Source organism: Neophocaena asiaeorientalis, unplaced genomic scaffold, assembly GCF_003031525.2.
Source record: "Neophocaena asiaeorientalis asiaeorientalis breed wild unplaced genomic scaffold, Neophocaena_asiaeorientalis_V1.1 scaffold388, whole genome shotgun sequence".
NCBI lineage: Eukaryota > Metazoa > Chordata > Mammalia > Artiodactyla > Phocoenidae > Neophocaena > Neophocaena asiaeorientalis.
In genome coordinates this window covers 2824474-2849239 of record NW_020172738.1, presented here as the reverse complement: position 1 = coordinate 2849239, position 24766 = coordinate 2824474, and the positions used below count along the sequence as shown (strand labels likewise).

Here is a 24766-nt window from a genome sequence, read left to right as displayed (position 1 = left end):
ACGCAACAAAAATAAATTAATTAAAAAAAAAAAAATGAAGCCGAGATTCACAGCATTAAGTGCCAAAGACCACACATCTAGGACTCTTTGGCCAGAAGTTGGATACAGTCTCTGGATTTCAAAGCCTACAATTTTTCAATTTTGAGCCACACTGGAAATATTATCTTAGAAGCCAATTTTGATTATAAGAAAAACCTCACCTAAAATGGAGGAAATTATGCTGATGGCTAGAATTCAGATTATCTGGGCAAAATTCCCTATATACTATCTCTAAACACCAAACCGAGGTTGGGTTGAACCAGACGCGGTTTTGGATACAAGATTTCCATAACTCACCGATGAAGTGATTGTGCCCCAAGGCAACCATCTCCTCCAAGAGGACGAGGCCCCCGGGAGTCTGGAGGAGGGTCACGCTCCGTCCATCTATGAGGGAGCACTGTTGAAATCCCGTGGCCGTGACCTTCCACAGCAAAATCAGTGAGGCAGTGGCATCTTGACGAATTCTGAAAATGAGAACGATGTCAATGGAAAGTCCCTTGCAGAAAAATTCATCTTAGAATCAGGCCATCAAATTCAAAATAAAAATAAAGACGGCACATACATCCATAAAAGTATTGGAAAATGGAGGAAATGATCTTCGAAACAGGCGCGCACTTCATGCGGACTCACGGCCGTCATTTCCCACACTGTTAGAAACGTCTGTCTCCCGCTTGATCAAAAATATACCAAAAAATCACTAATAGATAACTCACCTTTGGGCAACAATTTTCATCAATAATAAAAGGGTATATTGAGTTTAGAGACAACTCCTTCCATAAACACACAATATAAAGAGTCCTGCTAAAATTTATTATAAATGTGTAATACAACCCCAAACCACCTGAGTAGTGCTGCTAAAATAAGTGAAAGTGGGGCTTCCCTGGTGGCGCAGTGGTTGAGAGTCCGCCTGCCGATGCAGGGGACACGGGTTCGTGCCCCAGTCCGGGAAGATCCCACATGCCGTGGAGCAGCTGGGCCCGTGAGCCATGGCCACTGGGCCTGCGCGTCCGGAGCCTGTGCTCCGCAACGGGAGAGGCCACAACAGTGGGAGGCCCGCGTACCACAATAAAATAAAAAATAAAAAAAAATAAGTGAAAGTGTGTCACCTCCCATGCTTCTGGCCTCCCCTGGTTTCTTCTTGCTTTCAGGATAAAATCCAAAGAATGAGATGTCCTAGACGACCAACCCACCCCGGCCTCAGTTCCCTCTCAGCCTCTGATCCTGCAGTTCCATCCTTGCCACCTGGTGCAATGGCCACAAGGAGCTACTGTCTCTTCCCCGGGCAGGTGCTGTCCCGGGTCCCAGCCTTTGCCTCCTCCACCTGGGAGCTGTGTCATTCTTCGAGGCTTAGCCCACTAGCACCCCCCCCGCCGAGACCTTCTGCACCCATCTTCCCGGCAACCAGCAGCTGCCTGTCCTTCCTCTGTGCTGCCCGGGAAGCAGGGTCGCGGTGCACAGAGCTGCTCCCCCCAGGGCAGAGCTCCTGGCTTCCAGCAGGGGGCCCAATAAAAGGTTGATAAATGATCAAATTCATGAATAAATGAAAGTGTAAGGAGCCAGTAAGCCTCCCACGTGAATTCAGCACCCAGAGATCATTCAGCACTCCCATCTGGGTCAGACTCTGCTCTTTCTGTCCAGATCTGCAGCCTCAGAGAGTCTTGGGGAATTTCAGATTTTTTTGGGGGGGTGGGGGAAGAAAAAAGGCATTTAAAAGGATAGATCGGAACAATTCAGGAAGGCTTATGAAAGTAAAACAATATGACGTAGACAAGAAAGAACTGGTTTCATAAACATAAAGGCAACTAAATGATCCTGATTTCCCTGAAACCGGCTCTGGACGGTGGAGTTTCATCTTTGGTAGGAGCAACGGAACACTTAGGACAGGGGTCCCCCTACTGGCAGAACTCAGAGCTGCCTCAGATGCCACACCCTTCTCCCTACAGGGATTTCCCTGTGCCCGGAGTTCACTGCCCATCCTGGCTTTTCCTACCAGAAGATTTCAAGGCAGGGGACAGGGAATGCAGAGGCAGTGGAACAAACATTTTCAGGGACTCCGTTGTTTAGAAGGAAAGGTGGGCAAAAATCACCCTGTGTAAGTGAAGAGTGGGTCTCCAGTGCCCACTGCCCTCTTAAAATGGAGCGATGCAGCACACTGGTTAACCAGGACGAGGGCCATGTGTCCCCCTGTCTTCTGAAGTCCCTGGGCTAGAGAGCAAATGTCCGTTTCAGTGCATGAGGGGTAGGATGGGCAGTGCCAGTTAATACCAATAGAGAGGATGGGCGGTGGGAGCTGTCAGACAGGTGCGCGGGTGGGGGGGGGCAGTGCTCCAGGCAGCGTGACTCGTCAGCAAAGCAGAGCACCTGGCGCCCTGCCGTGGGCTGTCATCACTGCTTCCCTTTGCCTCCTCTCCATCCCCACCAGTGACAACCAGCCGTGTGTAATCTGAAGGAGCTTAAATTTAAAACACAACAAAACACTCGTCTCACCTTCTTGTTTTTAAAGACACAATTGTAATGTTTGGGTCTTAAATTTGGGGTAAATTATGCATACGAATTTAACTAATGGTCCACTAAAATCAGAAGAAGCCAAAGAATTTGGGGAGCAAAAGTCATTTGAGAAGAGAAGGGTCTGGCTCTAGGTCTTAGCTAAGGCACCTGGGTTTCTTATCTCCCACCTAACTCATCCAATCCAGCCTCCCTGGAATCTTCTCCTCTGAAATCGCTCCCTCTAGTTTTTGAGTGACAGAGGCCACATCTACACATGGAACCATTCATGATTCTCAATGGACTGACCAGTTATGTGAACAGACACCACCCAGCAGACAGTCACAAACATAATCATTTTTGACTGGGCGTTTATTCTTACTTGACTGAAGTGTTCTGTGGCACTTCGAAGGACACCAGACGGCCGCCCGCAGAGCTGTTAGAACTGGCGTTCCCACAGGCAATATCTGGAATCACCTGGAGGAACAAAGAACAACAGAGAAGACAAGTTATGGGGGTTAATCATGGTGCAAGATAACATTAGGAAGCAAGATTCCATGAGCTGCCTCCACTCCATTCCTTTGGGTGATGCTGGGGATGGCCACTTGAGAGGCCAAGTGACATATTATAAACTCTAACCAAAACGAAAGCTTTGCCATTTGAGTTTCTGAAAGGCAAAAGCTTTGCTGAGAGGCATCTACACATTCCCGGGATGACTACATCCGCTAATAGGATGTCGTGCGGAAGGGCGGAAGATCTGCTTCCCTCTCTCTTTCATCCTGCAGGCAGTCACGGGCCTCTGTTCTCTGCTCAGTCTGGGGGTAATGAGGGACTAAATGCTTAGAGAACAAGGAGGTGGCCTTAAAGGACTAGCTTCCATGCCACGGGCAGAAATCTCAATGACTAGGAGAATGAGCTTTCCCGAGAGCAACAGACACGTCTGGTCTGAATGACCGTGCTCTGTGCAGCGGTATATGTAGGAGCACATGCTAAGGCCAGGTAGCTGGGAGCTGCCCTTTTTTCCCCCTGTGGACCAGACCTTCATTTTTAGGTAACGTGTTCCGGAAAGTATTATACTGATGTGTGCAAAAAAAGGAGCTCAAGGGGGGAAACTGTGCTCATCAGGAAGCATGTTGCTAACACTTGAGCTGTGTCCTGTGAGGTGTCTCCGACCTGTTTATTCATTCATTCCTCATGCTGTGATCGCTGTGCTCATCCCAAGAATCAAAACAAAAGGGTATTAAAAGTGTTCGCCATCGCTGAATTAACTGAGAACAACACAGAAATTCTCAGCACTTTCACCCCACTCCCAACATGTCGAATTTATTGTCCAGAAATATATTCACGTGTTCCCCTGGCATGTTTAACCTGCTTCTCGAACAGCCTATGAAATAACCACATGACACGAATGTGAGGCAATTCGTTTTTACATTTACCAGCTGTAGGATAGCATGCCTTTGAATGACTAGGTTGAAACGGTTGGCTGGGGAGAAATTTTCTTTAAAGGACACTTCCTTGATAAACATGGGACCAAATCTAATTCACATTCAAGAAGTGAGTCATCCAGCAAAGAGATATTAAAATCCTAACTTCAGAACATCCATTACAAATCTGAAATCAGAACAAGTTCACAGTTTTTTAGGTAGGATAAAAACACTGCCCTGGGGTCTTCACAAATTGTGTGGCAATGAAAAAAAAATGTGGGTCAACTGGTTAAAATCACCCAGAAACATCAAACAAGAAATGCTGCCTCACCTCTTTTATAACAATGATCGAAATTTCTAGACATATTCTTTGGCTCTAAAAATGCTACACAAAGATCTATATAGGTTTTTTTTTTCATTTAAGCTACAAAACCTGTAATAATATACAACCACAGGTCTATAGGCAAGTCCTATAAAGGACAAGATATGGAGTGGAATGACACTTTATCAATGTTACCGCAAACTCAGGTTTTGTATCTGTTCTTCTATTCTTCTAGCTAGCAAACTTATACTTTATGTCATCTTTTAAAGGTCTGCTGGAAAATCCTCAGAATGGGACTTTTGATGAGCTTGAAAATCCAAAAAGCCAAACCCAGACTGGACAAGATTCAATGAACAGAATTTGCTGTTGCCAAAATGAACAAAATTTGGAAATCTCATTCTCGAATGCACTGCCAAAATATTTTTAAAAATCAGTGATGACATTTTTTTTTTCTAAATCCCACTGAAGTGCTGCAACTTACCACCGATAGAACCTAAACAATAACAGACAACCAAAAACTGGAGCATAAAATTCCATGAAGGAAAATTAGGTCAATAATGGAGGGTCTGTAATATGTTCATTTATAATATTCTTCATTGAGCTGCCTGTCCCAAAATCTAAGATTATCTCACAGAAATGTATGTGGTTATCATTCCAGAAAATAATTTCATTCATTTGCTTCTCTTGCTTACTCGTTTTAGGCTCACAAAACAATCATAACCGAAACGTCCCATTTACGCAACCAAGAGAGATTTCCTACACACAAAGGCAGAAAGGAAAAACAGTTAGGCATATCTTTTGTTCAATATGTAACTTCAAGGTCTTGCATTTTTATTGCTGATATCAGAAACACTGGAATTATTTTAACTGTACTGGTTTCTTCCATAAAAGCACATGCACTAAAATGTTCTCACCTCCACTTGATCCCATTTCATTTCTACAACTTTCTGCCCAGTTTTCGGCTGCCACGTTGGCAGGGTGATGGTGGCCTGAGAGCGGGGCAGGATTATGTCAGGCTCCTGGGTGGTGGGGACAGGCTGAAGCTGTCTGGGTGCCATGGACTCCGTCCAGCCAGAGACGGGGACACTGGGAAGTGCCTGTTCACAGACTGGACCTTCATAGCCTTCATTGCAAATGCAGAGGTAGCCGTCGCTGCTGTTGCTACTGCTGCAGTTGCCATGGTGACACGGGTTGCTGGCGCAAGGATCCGCAACAAGCTGAAACGAGACCATAAATGGGTCAATTATTCCCTCATGAGGAAAGTGGCGCCGTCTCTGGGAAATGAGCTCCGTGGCTCAGAGCTGCTGCTCTAACAGAAACGCAGCTCCTGTGGAATGTGCATTTTTAACTACTTGTGCTGTCTGGGGCAGGGGGGCCTCCCAAGGTCATCCCAACATTAACCCTTCCATAGATAACAGGCGTCCAACAAGGAAGTATGTAGTTAGTGGGGAAGAGCCTCCCCCACCGCAAGGCCCTAAATAACGTTGATTTCAGGAACACTTATTTCGAGGAATTTTCTAAGGCAAAAATAGTTAAAACTGAGGCTCCTTAGGAATATACCAACTTTGATATTTCTAGCTGTCAGTCAACTGTTTACTAGGGATCTAAATTGAAATCTCCTCCTTCACATCCTGGACCATTCATTGCAAGGTTCCCTCATGAGAAATGACTGCCTAGTTTATCCCCCCTACAGATGCACTTACCTACGTCTTCCAATTTCCGACCTGATGAACAATTCTCTTTAAGGTGATGTTATTTAATTAAAAGCTTCCAAAAGGATCAGCTTGCGTGACAATTGCATGCTAGAAGGGAGCATGGTGGTGACTTATATTAAGCAGAGTTCTTTGAGAGTTTCTACCTGATTATTTTGGAAGGTGATTACAGAGAAATGTTACCCTGCTGGATGTGGAAGATAAAATTTCAGTTGCGTATCTGTAAATTGTGCTCATGTTCTAAGGAAAGTGTTTATCGCTGAGTCCTTTGCTGACCTCTGACTTGCCATTTGTTATTACCTGGAGATGCTACAAAAACAATGTGAAATGAAGCAGCGTAACAGTGCTTCTCTCCAGACAGCCCAAGGGTTCAGGCATGTTCACAGAGCTTATTCAGTTATCATTTGCTTCTGTGATAACAGAAAATTAGACCCTGGTTTCTCAGGGCTGGTAATAGAATTGAGTGAATAATAGACAACAGAGAAATGGGACCTTCAGTTTCTCTTGTTGAAATGAGTTCATACTTAAACACACATGGATAGCATTCTGCCTGGAAAAACAGCTACTCGTTCTGCTAATGATCCGTGTCACACAATTTCCAGCAAACTCCTTTAGGAAGATTAAGGGATTTGGGATTGAATAAAATGAAGCTCCAAAAATACCACATTGTTAATTCTATACTATCACTTGGCAAAACCTTCACAAAATCTCAGATAGGAGTAGATGGATTGGTATCTGAAGAAAATATTTCAAGCGAAAATAATTTAAAATATTTACAATCTTTATCAACTCAAAGTAAAATCCAAACTCCTTCCACGGCAGACAAAGCCCTCCCTGATCTGGCCCCTTCCTATCCCTGAGGTCCTCTCTTCCCACACTTTATCCTCTTCCCTTACATTCAACCCCCTTCCCCTTCTTTATGTCCCTGCACTATGCCAAGGTCATTCCCACCCCAGGGCCTTTGCACCTGCTGGGTCCTCTGCCTGGAATGCGTTTCTCTCAGACTTTGCATGGCTCTCTACCTCATTTCACAAAGTTCTCTACTCAAATGTCATCTCCTCCGAGAAGCCTTCCCTCACCGTGAAATCTAAAATAAATCCCTTTTTAGTTTCCCAAAGACACGTGAGCCCCGTCAGTGCATGGACTTATCTGCCATGTTCACAGCTCTATTCCCAGCATGTTGAGGAACACAGAAAACATGGTAGAGTTTCTTTAAAAAAGCAATGGAAAAATAAAGACAGATAGATCAATCAACATCTGAAAAGCAATGTGTGATGAGGGACAGATTGAACGGCTCCTTTTGTCCTGATACTGTTCCCATGCTTTGGATTTATTTCTAGGAAGGCTTTGTGGAATGGGTATCACCTCAAGAAGGAGGAAAAATTTAATCAGCTAGGATAAAGGAGACATATAAACCAGGTTTCTGATATCAGCTCATCTGACGGTTGACCTAGTCACAAATTAAGACCTTTAACACATGCCTAAAAACAAAGAAATACATTTAAGTCATTTTTAAAAATTGGAGAGATCATTACAAAAATCAATTCTGGAAGTGCAGACCTCCGTGGTGCAGCTTAGGGAATGACAAGGCAAAGACCACCAATCTGATGGCCAAAGATGCCCCAGGGCTTCTGTCCCATCGCCACAGCCTACTGCTGGAGACTGCGAGTCTCAGAGACCATCAAGGTGAGTCACTGTGTGAAGTCCGTCCCTTCGTGGGCAGTGTCGGGGTGGGTGCTGGTGGAGACAGCTGGGTGGGAAGGGCAGGCCCCCAGGGCAAGGCCCAATTCACCAGGCCCAGGAGTCAGCTCCACCAAGTGAGGGAATAAACAGCCAAAAGAAAAATAGGCTGAGGATAAACAATACCATCTAAGTGCTGCTGTCTAGGCTTGACAGATGAGAGGAAAGCAGGAAGAGCATGGGATTCAATAAGGAATGACTAACGTCAAAGGCCAGGAGAAACGCTCTGGGTAGAGAAAAGAAGACAGAAGCTAAAAATTAAACTGTCAGTTGTATAGATTTCTAAAGGGACTCAAAACAGGGAATGATGCGATGGTGCACACACATACACACATGTACACACACATGCACTGAATACAAAGCAGGGCGTTAAATGCACTGCGAGATCATTGATCTCTTCTTTAAAATAATCATGTCATATTCATGCTACTTCCTTGGGTTTTCGCCTAGTTGCTTCACTAACAATGACAATTACCTTCCTTTCTATCCTCTAACACTTCAGACTGGTTTCATTAAAAAAAAAACAATCTTTTCAGTTGCCTAACAGCAAATACAAGATAAAATGCAATCATTAATCTTTAAGCAAAATCTTGGCATCATAAATATTTATTGTAAGTCCTGTTTTTCTGTACACAGCTTATTGAGTTGTTTTTTTAAGTCTGTATGTGTATTTTATCTCACAGGGAAGAAGTCCTGTTACAGAGGTCACTACTGCCCTTGAATCCCATTACATTTGAACTATAAGCAGAAAATAAGCAAACTGTCAAAATGAATAATGAGGCAAAATATCGTAATTAATAGACCTGACTTTGGGGATGCTCAAAATTCAAGGTGATACCTTCTTGGCTATAATTTCTAGCTTCTAGTGATGGGGGGTGGGGAAGGGATGAAGACTTTGTAATATCAGCAGAAAGAGCAAAGAGAAAGCCTATGTGTTAATGGTTTTCTGCTTACAGTAACCAACAAGCTCACTTATTAAATGCTGTATGTTCATTGCATCAGATTAATTCATCTATTTAAACCAAATTTTTTCACATCATAGAGCTAAGCTAAAACTATTCTTTTCACATTTTATTTTCAACTTTTCACCTATGCCAAATAATTTATACTACAATCAAGAGCACTTATGGGGGTGCATAGAGGGTGAGGTCAGAGCAAAGGTGCCTGCCAGCCCTGGGACTCATGATTTGAAGGCAGTCTCATGTGACACTTTAGCCGTGACCTGTTTTCCTTCCCTAAACTGAGTGCTGCCCATGTTTTTGGCAATTCCGGTGCCCTCTGCTGCATACAAACAGAAGGATGAAAAGGTCAAACTTAAAACAGGTATAAAAGAGGCACACTGGGCTTCCCTGGTGGCGCAGTGGTTGAGAGTCCGCTTGCGATGGGGGGGACGCGGGTTCGTGCCCGGTCCGGGAAGATCCCACATGGCGCGGAGTGGCTGGGCCCGTGGGCCATGGACGCTGAGCCTGCGCGTCCGGAGCCTGTGCTCCGCAACGGGAGAGGCCACAACAGTGAAAGGCCCGCGTACCGCAAAAAAAAAAAAACAGATTCCCCAGCCCCAAGCTGCTAATCAAAAACTCTGAGGGTGTGGCACTATCAAAGGAATAACTTATCTGGATAATTCACGATGAAGAAAGACCACAATAAAGGGTCATACTCCACCTCCCCTGCACTGGAAGAAATGTGGAAATTCTCCCCCTCCCCTCCCACCCAACTGAACTATATGGAGGTGAATGATGGACAGTCCACTGCAGAGGCTAAACAGAGAACAGGTGGAACCCTGGAGGAGGGTGGGTGGGGAGGAACCACCCACCCCAGGGGCCTTGAGATAGCAGGAGAGTGTCTGCATCTGCCAACTGGGGGAGAGGGACCAGGACAAAGAAGCCCCCAGAACTTGGAGTTTGGGGTTTCTGGAAAAATGATAATAATCAATTGCTCATGAAGCACTGGGATACAGCAGAGAAAGCCTGGGCTTCTACTCCCATTTGAGGGTGATCTTGGACCAGGCAAGGAAGGTTTCCGGGGCTCAAGCTCCTCAGTTGTTAAAGGAAGGGATGGGACCAGAGAACCCTAATGCCCTTTCAGTTCTTCCTATCATGTTTCTTGTCCAAAACAGGAACTGCACTGGTTAGAAATGTCATCTTCATGCTTAAAGACAAATGCACACTGTTGGGGTCCAACTGCCACAGTATTTTTGTCTTAAAAAGGAATTTTTCCCACTTTCTTCAATAAAGATCTCAACTATATTGCAACACCAACTGCTTACCCACTAGGAGTAAAAATGTGCGAAAAAAAAAAAGTCACTACGGTGCTTATGCCAGTAGTAGTCTTGGCCAAGAAATGCATCCCATGAATTTTTTTTTTTTCCCAAATCCAAATAATAAAAGTGCTCATTCACTTTACTGAAACAAGAACTATGTATCTTAGTGAAATACACTAAATAAGCTTAATTCCCACGTGTTTTGGTATTTCTTTACTTCTGTATTAGGGACCCTAAATTACTTGAAAAATTATTCCAGGACTAATCTGGGCAGTCCACTTTTCCCTTCAATTCTGAGTCACTTTCTTGAAATCAGCCTGTCCTGGTTTTTGCATGTGGGTTGAGTCACATCTGAAAGTAGGCTAAAAGGAAATTACAAGCAGAATTCAAACTTTTGACATGAAATGAATCCATTAAAAATAAACCACTGCTTGTCCAGTTATTTTCCAACTTTTCCATGGTATCTCTTTAAAACCTGATACTTTTAGGGCTTCCCTGGTGGCCCAGTGGTTGAGAGTCCGCCTGCCGATGCAGGGGACACGGGTTCGTGCCCCGGTCCGGGAGGATCCGACATGCCGCAGAGCGGCTGGGCCCATGAGCCATGGCTGCTGAGCCTGCACGTCCGGAGCCTGTGCTCCGCAACGGGAGAGGCCACAACAGTGAGAGGCCCACGTACCTCAAAAAAAAAACCCTGATAGTTTTAGAAATTATCTTGAAATTGCACTCCCTTTGCTGTAGTCCAGCTAACACACACAGTCAATACTCATACTGATGAATCTTTAATTCCTGCTCGTTGCAGATATATCAAAATTAAATAACTGTTCTTCAGAAACTTGGCAAACCCTTTGTCGCTCGCTCTCCATATTCAACTAAATTCTAAGAGATAACATTCAACTGCATTTACTGGCATGGGCACACCAGCCTCAATGAAATGCTTTTTTTTTTTCTTTTTTCTTTTAATCGTTCAAAAACCAGTTCCTTGAATCAGAAACGTACAGAAAAATTCCAGTGCATATATTCTTGTCCCATCTCTCATCACAGACACTCATACATCCCAGCAAACTTTTTTTACAAAACAACAATGTCATGAATACAGGGAATATGTCAACTTTTACCTCCCTGCCTATTCACGAAAAGAAGCCTGCAGCAAAATGGGAATGAAACTTCCTGTGAAGATCATATGATCATCTCAACTGATGCAAGAAAAGCATTTTATTAAATTCAACATCCATTTAAAATGAAGATGTTCAGAAAACTAGGAAGAGAAGAGAACTTCTTTATTCTGACAAAGAGTATCTACAGAAAAACCTTCAGAATGTAATACTTATCGGTGAAATGTTGAAAAAGTTCTCTCTGAAACTGAGAACAAAGGAAGGATTTTGCTATCACCACTTCCACTGAACACTGCACTAAAGGTCCTAGCCAGTGCAAGGAGGCAAGAGTAAAAAGAAGTTACAAGGATTGAATAGGAACAAAATTGTCATGATTCACAGACTATGTGATGAGGCATGCAGATAAGTTAGAATATGGAACTTCAGCAGGTTTGCTAGATGCAAGGTCAAAAGGTTTTTTAAAAAAGAAAAAGAACAATTGCATCTCCATGTAGCAGAAACAAAAAATAAAATCTTTTGAAAGGTGTTGTTTACAATATTTTAAAAATCCCTAGGAATAAATCAAACTAAAGAAGTGCATGGCCTCAACAAAGAGCAATAAAATAGTATTGAAAGAAATTAAAGAAGACATACACAAATGGAAGGAGAGTCTAGTTAGAGATTAGAACGCTTATTTTTTACGAAGAAGATTCAGATTTTCCCCAGTGACCTACAGATTCAATGCAACTACAACGAAAATCACAACAGTGTTTTTTGTTCCTGTGTGAAATGTCCCCAAGTAGCCCAGACACTCCTAAATAAGACGAACAATGTGGGAAGGCTTGCTCTATAAAAAATAAGGAACTTTAAAGCTGCAGTAATTAGGACAATGGAATAAAATGTCAAGAAATAGAATAACCATATATGGACAATTCATTTCTGGAATAGAGTAGTGTGATAAATATAGTCTTTTCAATAAATCGATAACCATATGGGGAAAAAAATTAAGCTTGACTCCCCCCACACACACCAGACACAAAGATCAAATTGCAAATTGCAGTTGAAACTAATATAAATCAATTATACTTCAATATTATTTTTTTAATTTAAAAATAAGTTTCTAAAATATTTCTAAATAAATAAATGCATACAATGGAATAGATAGATAGATAGATGGCAAGTGGATTGTAGGTCTAAGAATGAAAGCCTACAGGGCGCTATGAAAAACAAAGAGTGGGGCAGTGAACTCACTAAAGGACTCCAGGAGGTCTTTCTGTGTGAAGTTAAGTGTCAAGGCTTAAAGATGAGCTACCCAAGGAAAGAAGAGCAGGAAAGGGGGCTCCTGCGAGGAAGAACAACTGCAAAGGCCCTGAGACATAAAATGGGTGGTATAAGAGGAGAACTACAAATAGTTGTATTTAACTGGAGAACATGTGAAGTGTCTGCCAGCGAGTTTTAAAAGGAGGGCTGCTGAAAACAATGAAGACCAGTGGGTAGTATATTGGACTTTGGCTCTGAAGGCAAATCCATAATGAATTTTAAGGAGAGCTGTGACAGATGAAGCACTTTAGAAAACTCCCTCTAGCAAGAATGGGATGATGCATTTGAGGGGGTCAATCTGGAGACACAGGAGTGTGGGAAGAAGCCACTGCCATCAGAGGGGTGAGGAGGGCTGCAGGCCATGCGTAGGGCTGGGTCAGCATAGACGGAAACGTGAAGGTGGGCTGGAGAGTCGGTAGGGCTGGAGACTAACTGATTAGGTATGGGGGTAAGACAGGAAAGGGACTGTGCGTGGGAACTCCTGGGATTCTGGCCTGAACAAGCAGGTGAAGGGTAAGGTCACTCACTGAAACGTGGGATTCAGAAAGAAGAGAAGTTTTGAAAGGAGCAGGAAGTCATGGTTTTGGTTTGGGGAAGGAAGGTATTTGGGTGCCTAAGGGACACTGAGCCAGGGATGTCCTTAAGAGACTGTCAGTACAGATCTGGTGCTGGGGGGGAAGGAATGAGCCAGTTACCAGCATGTTGCAGGTGGGAGAGGGGTGGCACTGCATACACACAAAATCACTGAGGGTGAGGCCTCACAGAGGCTGGGAAGGGTGGGCTGGAAGAGGCAGGAAACCATTCTCACAGAGGGGAAAAAGGAGTTACAGGCAAGAGTTAAAATGTGTTGAGGGCCCACAGGACCAGGTCCCTTATATGTCTCAACTCATTTGCTCTTAACAATCCAATGAAATAGGTATCATCCTCACTTTATCCTGGGAGCTAAGGCTCAGAAAAGTTAAGCAGCTGGTCCAAAGTCACACACAGTAGGTGTCAGAGCTGAGAGGTGAACCGAAGACTGAGTGATTCCAAATTGTAACCTCTTCCCATATTCCAAAGTGTCTTATTTTACCTCGTTAAGTCAAGGAGTGGGTTTGCGAAGGAGAGTGGGGCTAACAGCCAGAGGCCACTAGAGGAAGATAACTCGATTACTGCAAAGGGGACCCTGGGTTTGGCACTGACAAGGGCAGTTTGGGTAGTCAGAGGGGTCAGAGGCCACCTTCCAGTGGGTCAGGAAGAGGAGGGCAGGACACACAGGACACAGAGGAATAGAGGGGACCCTGGCTCCAATCAGCTGTGAAGGGCTTCAGGCTAAACAGACTCCAAACTCAGCTTATCAGACCTTTGAAAGAACATGAAGTGAGTGCCCTCAGCTCAGAGAAAGAGAAGACGCCCGCCCAGAGGCCCTGGTTCATGGTTCTGTTCAAGGATCCAATTCTGCATACACAGAATGCGAGATGCCTGAAGGCATCCCCAGGAGCATGGAGCCTGTACAAATACGCCGCCCTAGAGGGGGTCTGGGCAGGGTGAAGAGCTGGGAAAGGTCAGAGTTTCTTCTGCACTCATTCAAACAGCCCCAGGAAAACTTGTAGGCGCAAGTGTCTGCTGGATGAACAGCTGACCAAGTTTCAGGGATGTGCAAAAGAGCAAAGTCTGAGCCCCAAGAATACAGACAAATGGGGCTGCTCTACCCAGATAAAGTCAGAGAGAGCAGAGTACAGCGTGTAACACGCCCACAGCAATGAGAGCCAAGGTGAGGGGTCTCAGGGATTCGACCCAGACAAGCCACACTGGCCGTGAGAGAAGACATAGGGGGAGGTGGCTTCTGTCCTGAGAAGAGCTAGTTCATTAAAGTCTGGGGTGGAATCGTCCACACATGTGCGGGATTACACCTTTCTGGGTGACGTTTCCCACCAAACAAAAGAAGCGTATTTTGTTTACGTCTTTTTTTTTTCCCTAGGAAATGTCTTTGTCATCTGCCAACTCTGTAACCTGTGTCACAACCTGAGACACACATCCTCAGTGTCACCTGAGATGGACAGGTAGCTGCCCTCGGCAGGAGGCCCTGGTAAAGATCACACCATCAAGAGCAGTGTCAACTGTACCCCTAATTTTTTGCCTTTTCCATCTTTTTTATTGAAGTGAGTTGATTTACAACATTATATGAGTTTCAGGAACTGCATCCCTATTTTGAGAGTTTCCTGCACCCAGAGTTCCCGTTCCTGAAATATCCCTGAAGCTTCTGGCAAAGATGATGACACCAGCTTGCCTTTGCCCAAAAGTAACCTCAAGGTTCCTTCCTGACGTTTCTCCCAGATGGTGGAGCAGCACGAGGATTCCACGGAGACCCTCCAGCAACAGAAGCCACACGAGGCTACAGGAGCCAGGGAAGAGGCCCAAATACAGTAGCCTCTGTGTTATTCTAATGAGTTTGGTTGCCATCCTGGAAGCTTTGGGAAGCCAGTGAAATACATCATACCAGCGTGGGGACTGGAGTCAGTCTCCCACTTTCAAAAGAACCTTTTACGCTTCTTAGGGGCCCCAAAGGTAGTCTCCAAATATTAAAATGTGTTGATTTCTTCATTACTTAAAATAGTTGTAAATGACAAATGCTACCCTACTTCTGTAGGGTAGCAGGGAGCTGCAAAACCAGGAACTCAGTAGGCACTCAATAACTATTTATTGTCTGAAACAGAGAGGGTATTGCTTTCTTTTAGACCATTCTTCACTCGGAGCCCATACCTGCTAGGCTTGATAGCCCGGATCCTTAAGAAAAGTTGGGGGAAAATTCTAGGATACTGTGAAACCAGGGCACAAAACCTTATTTGGTGGGCTTCCCTAGTGGCGCAGTGGTTGAGAGTCCGCCTGCCGATGCAGGGGACACGGGTTCATGCCCCGGTCCGGAAGGATCCCACATGCCGTGGAGCGGCTGGGCCCGTGAGCCATGGCTGCTGAGCCTGCGCGTCTGGAGCCTGTGCTCCGCAATGGGAGAGGTCACAACAGTGAGAGGCCCGCGTACCGCAAAAAAAAAAAAAAAAAAACCTTATTTGGGAAAGGCTTTTGCTCTAAGCTGTCAAGTGTTCTGTATGCTTGTGTACCTGCCTGGCCTCTTGACCACTTTGATGTGTGCTTTTCTCTCTGGAGGCACAAAAATTCTCTTTGCCCTCTTTTCAGTTTTCCTAAACTTAAGTGGAAACAGCTGCTCTAATTTTAATAGCCATCTGCTCTGGAGATGGGGACAAGAATCAGTGGCCCTGCGGATAAATCTCAAGTCTTCCTCTTGTCCAACTTCATGTGCCTGGAGGTAAGCCTTCTAGAACCAGCAAGCTTCATGTAGGGATCTTCACTAAGAAGAAAAGCTAGAAAGAACAAAAAAAAATGAAATTCAAACCATCAAAAGAGCAGGGCCTGGATACCCATTAGCAATTGTTTTTAAATCCACAAAAGCCAAAGACCCCCAAGGAGCATGCATACTCATATTAGTCATCTCGGGGCACAGTTGCAAAGAAGCTCTCTGATTGGCTAACATCTACTAAAAGGCCAAGTGTTTTTCCAAGAGGAAGCTGAGAGGACCTTTAACGTTATGAAAGACAAAAGAAGCTAAAGAAAAACTAATAAAGGAATAGAACAGGGCTGAGAGTGGAAGAGATCATCCATGAAAGCCCTGCCAACTAGAAACAGCCATGGGTTGTGAAGCACAGAAAAGAGGAAGGGCACAGAGACTGGAGTGTCTGCAGCCTGGGAGTTAGGGCAGGGAGGGGAGGCACAAGGATAGAAAACCACCACCACCTTAACTGTGCAGCCCTACGGACAGGGGAATGCTTTACCGGGAAGCAGAAGAGAGAACATTCAAAGTGTCTTCAATGCATTGTCTTTAAGACACAGAGCGGTTTCCTCGACCATGACGAGCTAAACCTTAAACCAGCAGAGAGCTGGCGCCTGTATAATTATGTCTACAGTGGTACAGCAGAGGCACTGTGGCCCTGAAGGCACTCAATACTGATAATACAAATGATCTCTTTAAATACACAAATATTTAGTGTTTCCAATTTAGGCATGAAATTGGAAGAGTAGAAAACCACACTGGAAAAACAGTCAGTAAGACATAACCATGTAGAATTAAGGGTTTTTCAGCAAACTAATTTTTGAGCACAGAGCATCCTTTGAACTGTTTTAGTATGCTGATGAAACCAATCACATTTAATAATGCTTGCCAACTTGGACTATGTGAATTAAGTTACTGCATAAAGATTATAGACACTGCCACTTTTCTTGCATATGTAAATACTACAGGCACACAGAAAATAAAAGCTTAATTGATGGGAAATTTCATTATTCAGGACTTTTATTATAACAGATTGAACTGATGGGCAGACCCTTCTCCAGCTAAAACCATTTAACAATTTTAGTTAACATAGAAAATGCTTTAATTCAAGGGTGAGCTTTAAAAGAGGGTAGGGGAGAAGAGAAATCCTCAAGTTTCTGAAATGAAAAGAGAAGAGGACTCGAAATCAGAGCCATTAGCTCTTCATTAACCACAGGGAATATGGACCTGGAATAATACCTAAGGACTGGGCGGGGGCTGAATTCTATAAATCACACAGGGATGGGAAATGTGGCCTTGAGCCCAAGACAAGTAGGAGAGCTATACCTGAGTCCATACATAAAGCCTCTTAGAGCCACCCTGTCTGTTTATCAAAAGGCAAGTGGTCTGGAGATATATCTACCTGCAGGCCTGGAGAAACCTCTGAAAAACTGGCATAGCTCCAGGGTCTTTGGATGAAAAAAAAGAGTTGCCCCGGGAGTAGTCAAAACCTTCCATATAAATAGCCCATGAAATTAACAACATCCCCTTGATGTGGAAATCCTAAACCAAGAAATGCACATAAAAACTTGACCAGAATCAGCAGTGATGGAGTGACACTTTCACAACACAGAGCAGGTGAGATTCACACACACAAGTGCACACATAAACACTATAATGAGCTCACAAAAAATTACAGACTGCACAAGGAAACACACCACCATCAGCATGTAGAACTGCAGGTAAAGACTCAACAGAACCCTTTCCCCTACTACATCTTAAGATAAAATAAGACGATTACGGTATATCTGAAACATTTTTAGGATTCCCCACTTAATTTCCTTGCTTATTTTAATTGGCCTGATTAATTGTCCTGATACTTTTGATAAGAGGGTTTCTACCAAAGAATACTAATGGTTTACATAACTCAGATTTCTGAGGGCTTACACTATGCATCGCACAGTTCCCAGCACTTTCCATGTTTTAACTCATTTCATTTTCACTATAACCCTACCCAGTTAAGTAGAATTATCTGTATGCAATTATATACAGAGAGTATATAAGGCTCAGAGAATGAGTACCCGTCCATGGTCATTAGCTAGCATGTAATAAGAATACTAATCCAGGGAATTTCCTGGTGGTGCTGTGGTTAGAACTCCACGCTTTCACTGCCGTGGGCCCCAGGTTCAATCCCTGGGGAACTAAGACCCTGCAAGTCCCATGGCGCGGACAAAAACAAAAAAAGAATACTAATCCAGACAGAAAGATACAATTCCAACCAAAATCCCATGTTCTTTTTTCTCCTAATTTGTCAAATTGATCCAAAAACTTGAACAGGAGATGAAAGGGGCAAGTATTTCCAAGATAATTTGAAGAAAAATAAAGATATATTTTCCTGACCAGATATAAAAATTTACTAGAAGTCTATAATCATTGTAACAGTATATAGTATTGATACAGGTACAGACAAATAAACAATGTGTCAGAAAAGAGCACAGAGATTTAGCATATAAAGGAACGTGTTATATAACAGGGAAGGCATTAAAAATTAATGCAAAAGGATAAACTAGTAAGTGGTATTTGAATAATTGCTGATCCCTGTAGCTAAAGTAAGTATGTAATCCATGCCATATACACCCAAACACACACAAAAAATGAATTCCAGGGCTTCCCTGGTGGCGCAGTGGTTGAGAGTCCGCCTGCCGATGCAGGGGACACGGGTTCCTGCCCCGGTCCGGGAAGATCCCACATGCCGCAGAGCGGCTGGGCCCATGAGCCATGGCCGCTGAGCCTGCGCGTCCGGAGCCTGTGCTCTGCGACGGGAAAGGCCACAGCGGTGAGAGGCCCGCGTACCGCAAAAAAAAAAAAAAAAAAAAAAAAATATATATATATATAAAACCTCAAAACTTTTATATCAGGGGTCAGTAAACTACAGTTCACAGACCAAATCTGGCCTATCACCTGATTTTGTAAATAAAGTTTTACTGGGACACAGTCACACCCATTAGTTTATGTATTGCCTGTGGCTGCTTTCACAGAGTTGAGTAGTTGCAAAAGAGAAAATTGGCCAGCAAAGCCTAAAATATTTACTTGCTGACTCTCTGAAGAAAAAGTTTGCTGATTCCTGCTCTAGATGAAAATATAGGAGACTATCTTTATGATATCAAAGCTGGAAAGAATCTCTTGAGTAAGACTTATAAAAGATGAATATATTGAACTGCATGAAAATTTAAATGAATGAACTAGAGTTACATCTGACAGCCAGAGAAAAAACACAGTAATGAGTGAAAAAAAAAAACAAATCAAGTTGCAGAAGGATAGATGCAGTATGACTCTCCTATAGACATTTTATATCTATGTTGTAAAAATATAAAAACACAGACAGAAAGCTTATATATCAACTCAGAATAACAGTAGTTTCTGGATAGAGAGGAAGGGAAATGGGGTCAGGGAGTTTGCAGGATACAAAATGAATACACAGAAATCTGGTGCATTTCTATACACTAATAACAAAAGATCAGAAAGAGAAATTAAGGAAACAATTCCATTCACCTTCGAATCAAAAAGAATAAAATACCTAGGAATAAACCTACCTAAGGAGACAAAATACCTGTACTCCGAAAACTATAAGACATTGATGAAAGAAATCAAAGATGATACAAACAGATGGAAAGACATACTACCATGTTCTTGGATTGGAAGAATCCATATTATCAAAATGACTATACTACCCAAGGCAATCCACAGATTCAATGCAATCCCTGTCAAATTACCAATGGCATTTTTCATAGAAGCAGAACAAAAAAAATGTTAATTTGTATGGAAACACAAAAGGCCCCGAATAGCCAAAGCAATCAGTTTTTTTTCTTTCTTTCTTTCTTTTTTTTTGGCCGCACCGTGAGGCATGTGAGAACTTAGTTCTCCAACCAGGGATTGAACCCGTGCCCTCTGCAGTGGAAGCGCAGAGTCTTAACCACTGGACAGCCAGGGAAGTCTGCCAAAGCAATCTTGAGAAATAAAAATGGAGCTGGAGGAATCAGGCTCCCTGACTTCAGACTGTACTACAAAGCTATAGTAATCAATCATATCCAAACTTTACTGAATTCATTGATGAGCTCTATTAGTTTTCTCGTAGCACTTTTAGGATTTTCTATGTATAGCATCATGTCATCTGCAAGCAGATTGGGGCTCGGGGTGGTGGGCTTTATATCTGGCTATTTTATAAAAAAATTAAAAATCTGAAGCAAATATGACAGAATGATGTCTGCTGAATCTCGGTAGTAGATGCTAATTATATTATTCTCTGTGCTTTTCTGTGTGTTTGAAATATTTCATAATAAAGATTCAGTTTAATCTGTGATCTTCATCATTAACAAATACTTACTGAGCACCTTCTGTGTGCCAGGCATTGCTCTAGCCCAGAGCTCAGAACACTTTGGCCCACAGGCCAAATCCAGCCCACCATCTATACCTATCCAGCCTGTAAAGTAAGAATGATTTTTACATTTTTTAAAGGTTGGAAAAAATCCAAAGAAAGTGACTATTTCACATCATGTGGAAAATCATATGAGATTCAAAATTCAGCGTCCATCAATAAAGTTTTACTGGAACACAAAACTTATTATTGGCTGCTTATACCCTACATCAGCAGAGTTGCCTAGCTGCCACAGACACCATGTGACTGACAAAGCCAAAAATATCCACTACCCAGCCCTTTGCAGAAACAGTTTGCTGATCCCTGCACTAGACCCTGGGAACAGCCAGAGCCTCTGCTCCCATGGTGCTGGCAGAGGGACACAGATGATAAACACTGTAGACAAATCAACACTGTCACACATCACTGCTCATATGTATCACCTAAAAGACAAAGACAATTTTCTTACATGGATTATACAATCCACTTTTTATAGCTTTAATTTCAAAAAAAAAAGGCTAAATGATTATAGAGCTCCCCCAATGAGACAGAAGTAATGCCTGGAAATATTTTTACTATCTCCTTCCCAAGAATTATATTACTGGTTCAACCCATCAGCTAGAAATATTCAGAATACGAAACTTTATCACATCCGAAATCTCCTGAGAGAAAGCAATCCACCTTGCAAAAACTACAATAGGAATTAAAATAACTGTGTAGTTGTAGAGATGATTCTTTTAATGTTGTTTGTGTTTCCAGTTCTGTTCAGAGTTAAAATAGTAAAAATGACCTGGTGCCATTTGCTTTGATGATGAAAAGTTCTCAGACTTTGGAATGAGCCACACCCAATAAACCTAAGCACAGGTCCGGAAACAAACGTGAAGGATGTGTGCCCTTTATCAATGAAGAGTGTGAATGGTACAGAAAAGGCGGTGTTTATGGTCCACTGTGTCATGCTGCAGAATTTGATAAGAAACACTCAAAATAGCTTCAAAGTCAGTGAACGCTGAAGAAGACAGTGGTTTCCTGAAGAGCATTCAGTTCACTTAGAAGAATATTATTCAGAAAGACACCTGTTCTCCCTTCATGACTGAGATCCACGTTCAGAAGGACAGTTCCATCCAGAGGGGCATATGCAGCTGCTGCTCCTGAGGATGGCCCAGGGTCCTAGAGATCACCATCCATGGATTTCCACTGCTCCGTCTGGCCATGCACAGAGGGCATCATTTCCTTGACCACCCATAACATACTGGAAGACCATTCAGAAGGACCGGGTTCCAGACTGGGGTCCTTTCATGAGACTCGTTGCACCCTGGGCAACTCCAAGCCATTTCCACACCTGTCTAATGGCAATAGCAATGCATACGCTGTGTACATCCACAGTTCCCAAAACGGGTGACAAAGCATTGTGGGCCACTGCAATGAAGGCATAGCAACACCCAGGATTATGTAGATTTTCTTCTAATTTTCAAAGGGAACACAGGATACACAACACCTGCCAGATGTCGGGAACACCCAGATAGAGGTAGTACATGGTTCCAACATTACATCCCACCACATTTTTTAAAATTTATTTTATTGAAGTATAGTTGATTTACAGTGTTGTGTTAACTTCTGCTGTACAGCAAAGTGATTCAGTTATACATATATATATATACATTCTTTTTCATATTCTTTTGCATGACAGTTTATCACAGGATATTGAATATCGTTCCCTGTGCCACACAGTAGGACCTTGTTGTTTATCTATTCTATGTATAATAGTTTGCACCTTCTAATCCCAAACTCCCAATTCATTCCTCCCCCACACTCCCTCCCACTTGGCAACCACTAGTCTCTTCTCTGTGTCTGTGAGTCTGTTTCTGTTTAGTAGATTAGTTCATTTGTGTCATATTTTAGATTCCACGTATAAGTGATATCATATGATATTTCTCTTTCTCTTTCTGACGTACTTCACTTAGTATGATAATCTCTAGGTCTATCCATGTTGCTGCAAATGGCATTATTTCATTTTTTATGGCTGAGTAATATTCCACTGTATATATGTACCACATCTTCTTTATCCATTCGTCTGTTGATGGACGTTTAGGTTGTTTCCATGTCTTGCCTACTGCAAACAGTGCTGCTATGAACACAGGGGTGCATGTATCTTTTTGAGTTATAGTTTTATCCAGATATATGCCCAGGGCTGGAGATCCCACTACATTTCTTTTGATGACATCAGATCTTGCCAAAGCTGGGTTTGCAGCAATTGCTGTGATAAGAAAGCAAACACCCCATGAAAGTCAACATGAACAGGAAATGAGGATGGCGGTGGTCGATTTGAGGAGCTGTGAGTACCCAGTAGGCACACGTCCCCCATTAGTATATAACCGTGGTTATTTAAGAACGAGATAAAAGTTGTGATTTTTTTTCTTTCAATGTAGGTGCTTTATTTTTTCAGTTACAACGTTGTTAGGGGCAGAGTTGCTGAGACCTAATTCTACTGACAAAGATCCTCTCCTTGACCGAACTCTCCTTAAGCTCCCTTGAATTTTTCAACTAGGTTTTGACTTTTGAACTTCTGTGTTTGTTTCTACATTCCACAATTTTAGCAAGGATCCTGTGAGGTCAGTTTAGCCAGAATCTCTCCTTGCCCTTGATGTTTCCTCTTAGTAATCTTCCATCCACTGACCCCTACCTGCTCTCTGCTATAAATTCCCACTTGCGCGGGCTGTATTCACAACTGAGCCCAGTTCTATGCTGAGGTTCCTTTTCCTCTATCGCAATTGTCCTGAATAAAATCTGTTTTTGCCACTTTACCTACTTCCAGCTCTGATTTTTCTTTAACATCATTTTGGAAATGGAGCATTATCTATTTCTTTTGGCCTAAGGTTCTGTAAAAAGTTTACTGTGATGCTAAGACCACCATAAACCAAGAAAGTTTGGGACCCTCTGGCTTATTATATCAGAGAGTTTGTTGTGAGGTAATACATAGAAGTTCTGCATCACACACATCACTCCATAAATGACTTCCATAAAAAGTGAATTCCCTAAGTTCTGCCACTTAGAACTGTAGAAAGTGCAACAATCCGGATGCTCAGCTGTCTACTAGTCTTCATCTCCTAAGAAAGCCAAAGAGCTGACATTTCAAGAGAACAGTATACAGAGCACAGAGAGAACAAGTTTACTGATCAATGATTGAAATCAGCGGGTTGACAATGCATGCGATTGACGCTGCTCTGAGAGATCCCATAACCACCTCGAGAGGCAGGCAGGCAGGCAAAAAGGTTTCATCTTCACTTCAGCGAGAAAAAATACAAGGTCCTGTGAGGTCACATGAGTTCACAGGGTCCCTAACTGCAGCTTTAAGAAAGGATGAAATCTTGCCTTTTGCAACGATACGGATGGACCTTGAGAGCGTTATGAAAAGTGAAATAAGACAGAGAAAGACAAATACCATACGATCTCACTTATATGTAGAATATTTTTGAAAAAAACAAGCCCACAGATCCACAAAACAGACTGGTGGTTGCCAATGGTGGGGGGCAGGGGCAAAATGGGTGAAGGGGATCAAAATGTACAAACTTCCAGTTACAAAATAAATAGGTCCTGGGGATGATGAGCATACGTCATAGTACTATACTGCATCTCTGAAACTTGCTAAGAGAGTAAATCTTAAAAGTTCTCATCACAAGAAGAAACATTTTCGTAGCTATGTATGGTGACGGATGTTAACTAGACCTTGTGGTGATCACCTTGCAATGTATACAAATATCAAATCTTTATGTCGTATACCTCAAACTAATATGTCAATTATACCTCAGTAAAAAGACAAATTAATTTTTTTAATGACCTAGAGAGCGATATACTGTAAAGGAAGAGCTGTGTGGTAGGACCAGCTACTGCCAGCAAGGGTGCCTCAGGTCAGGGAGAGGAGGGTTCTCGGTGCAACGTGTCAGCAGATTCTGGACCAAGGATGTGCTGGCTGCCCACGAGGGGTGTCCGCTGAGACAGCGCCAGCTCCAGCAAGCTAGCTAGCTGTGGGTCCGGCACTGACTGGAACAATTGGAGACTCACCCTCCTTTGCACTTGGCAAGAATGGACTGAAGATGGGGGTGGGGTGCAGCATCAACGCGCTCAGCTCAGCTTCTGTTTTGAGCAACATTAGGGCACAGCGAGTTCCAAACCACTTATGTTTGGTCCTCTGTGCTAACCTCTAGATCCTGTGAATAAGTCTATGAATTGATTTTATTATCGCGTCTATTCACATACGGAGGGAGAACTGGGGGAGTTACTGTGAAATCTTAAAGTGGCAGCACCCCCAGCTACGTTCCTATGTATTAGAAAGCAAGAACCTAGTCCAACGTACAAAATTATTTTGACCAGAATATGTGTTTGCATATTTAAGACAAAGTACAGGGGACTTGCTATAAAATAAAATAGTGGCTCAGCTCTATCTAAAATTCAATCGCATTTGTGTCCTCATTACAACGTTTGCATCGCAACATGTCTGACATGAGGTCCAGGTATCAGTCACTTTATTGTCTCCAACTCTGCAGGGAAGATTTCTGGCAAACAAAGCTTTACTAAAAGATCTAATTTTGATGACTGTAATATAGGTTAATAGCCAGTTCATTCAATAAATAATTGCTGGGCTTCCCTGGTGGCGCAGTG

The 24766-nt window shown here is 43.0% G+C and overlaps 1 protein-coding gene across 1 annotated transcript in view; it reads right to left on the bottom strand.

Annotated features, from left to right (window-relative positions):
* DNER (delta/notch like EGF repeat containing) overlaps positions 1-24766 on the bottom strand; it is a 247215-nt gene that overhangs the window by 181573 nt on the left and 40876 nt on the right. Inside the window, exons 3-5 of the mRNA XM_024740527.1 lie at positions 5184-5486; positions 2906-3000; positions 337-503 (exon numbers count right to left, since the gene is read on the bottom strand). Coding sequence (XP_024596295.1) covers positions 337-503; positions 2906-3000; positions 5184-5486 — 565 coding nt within the window. The remainder of the gene's footprint in view (positions 1-336; positions 504-2905; positions 3001-5183; positions 5487-24766) is intronic.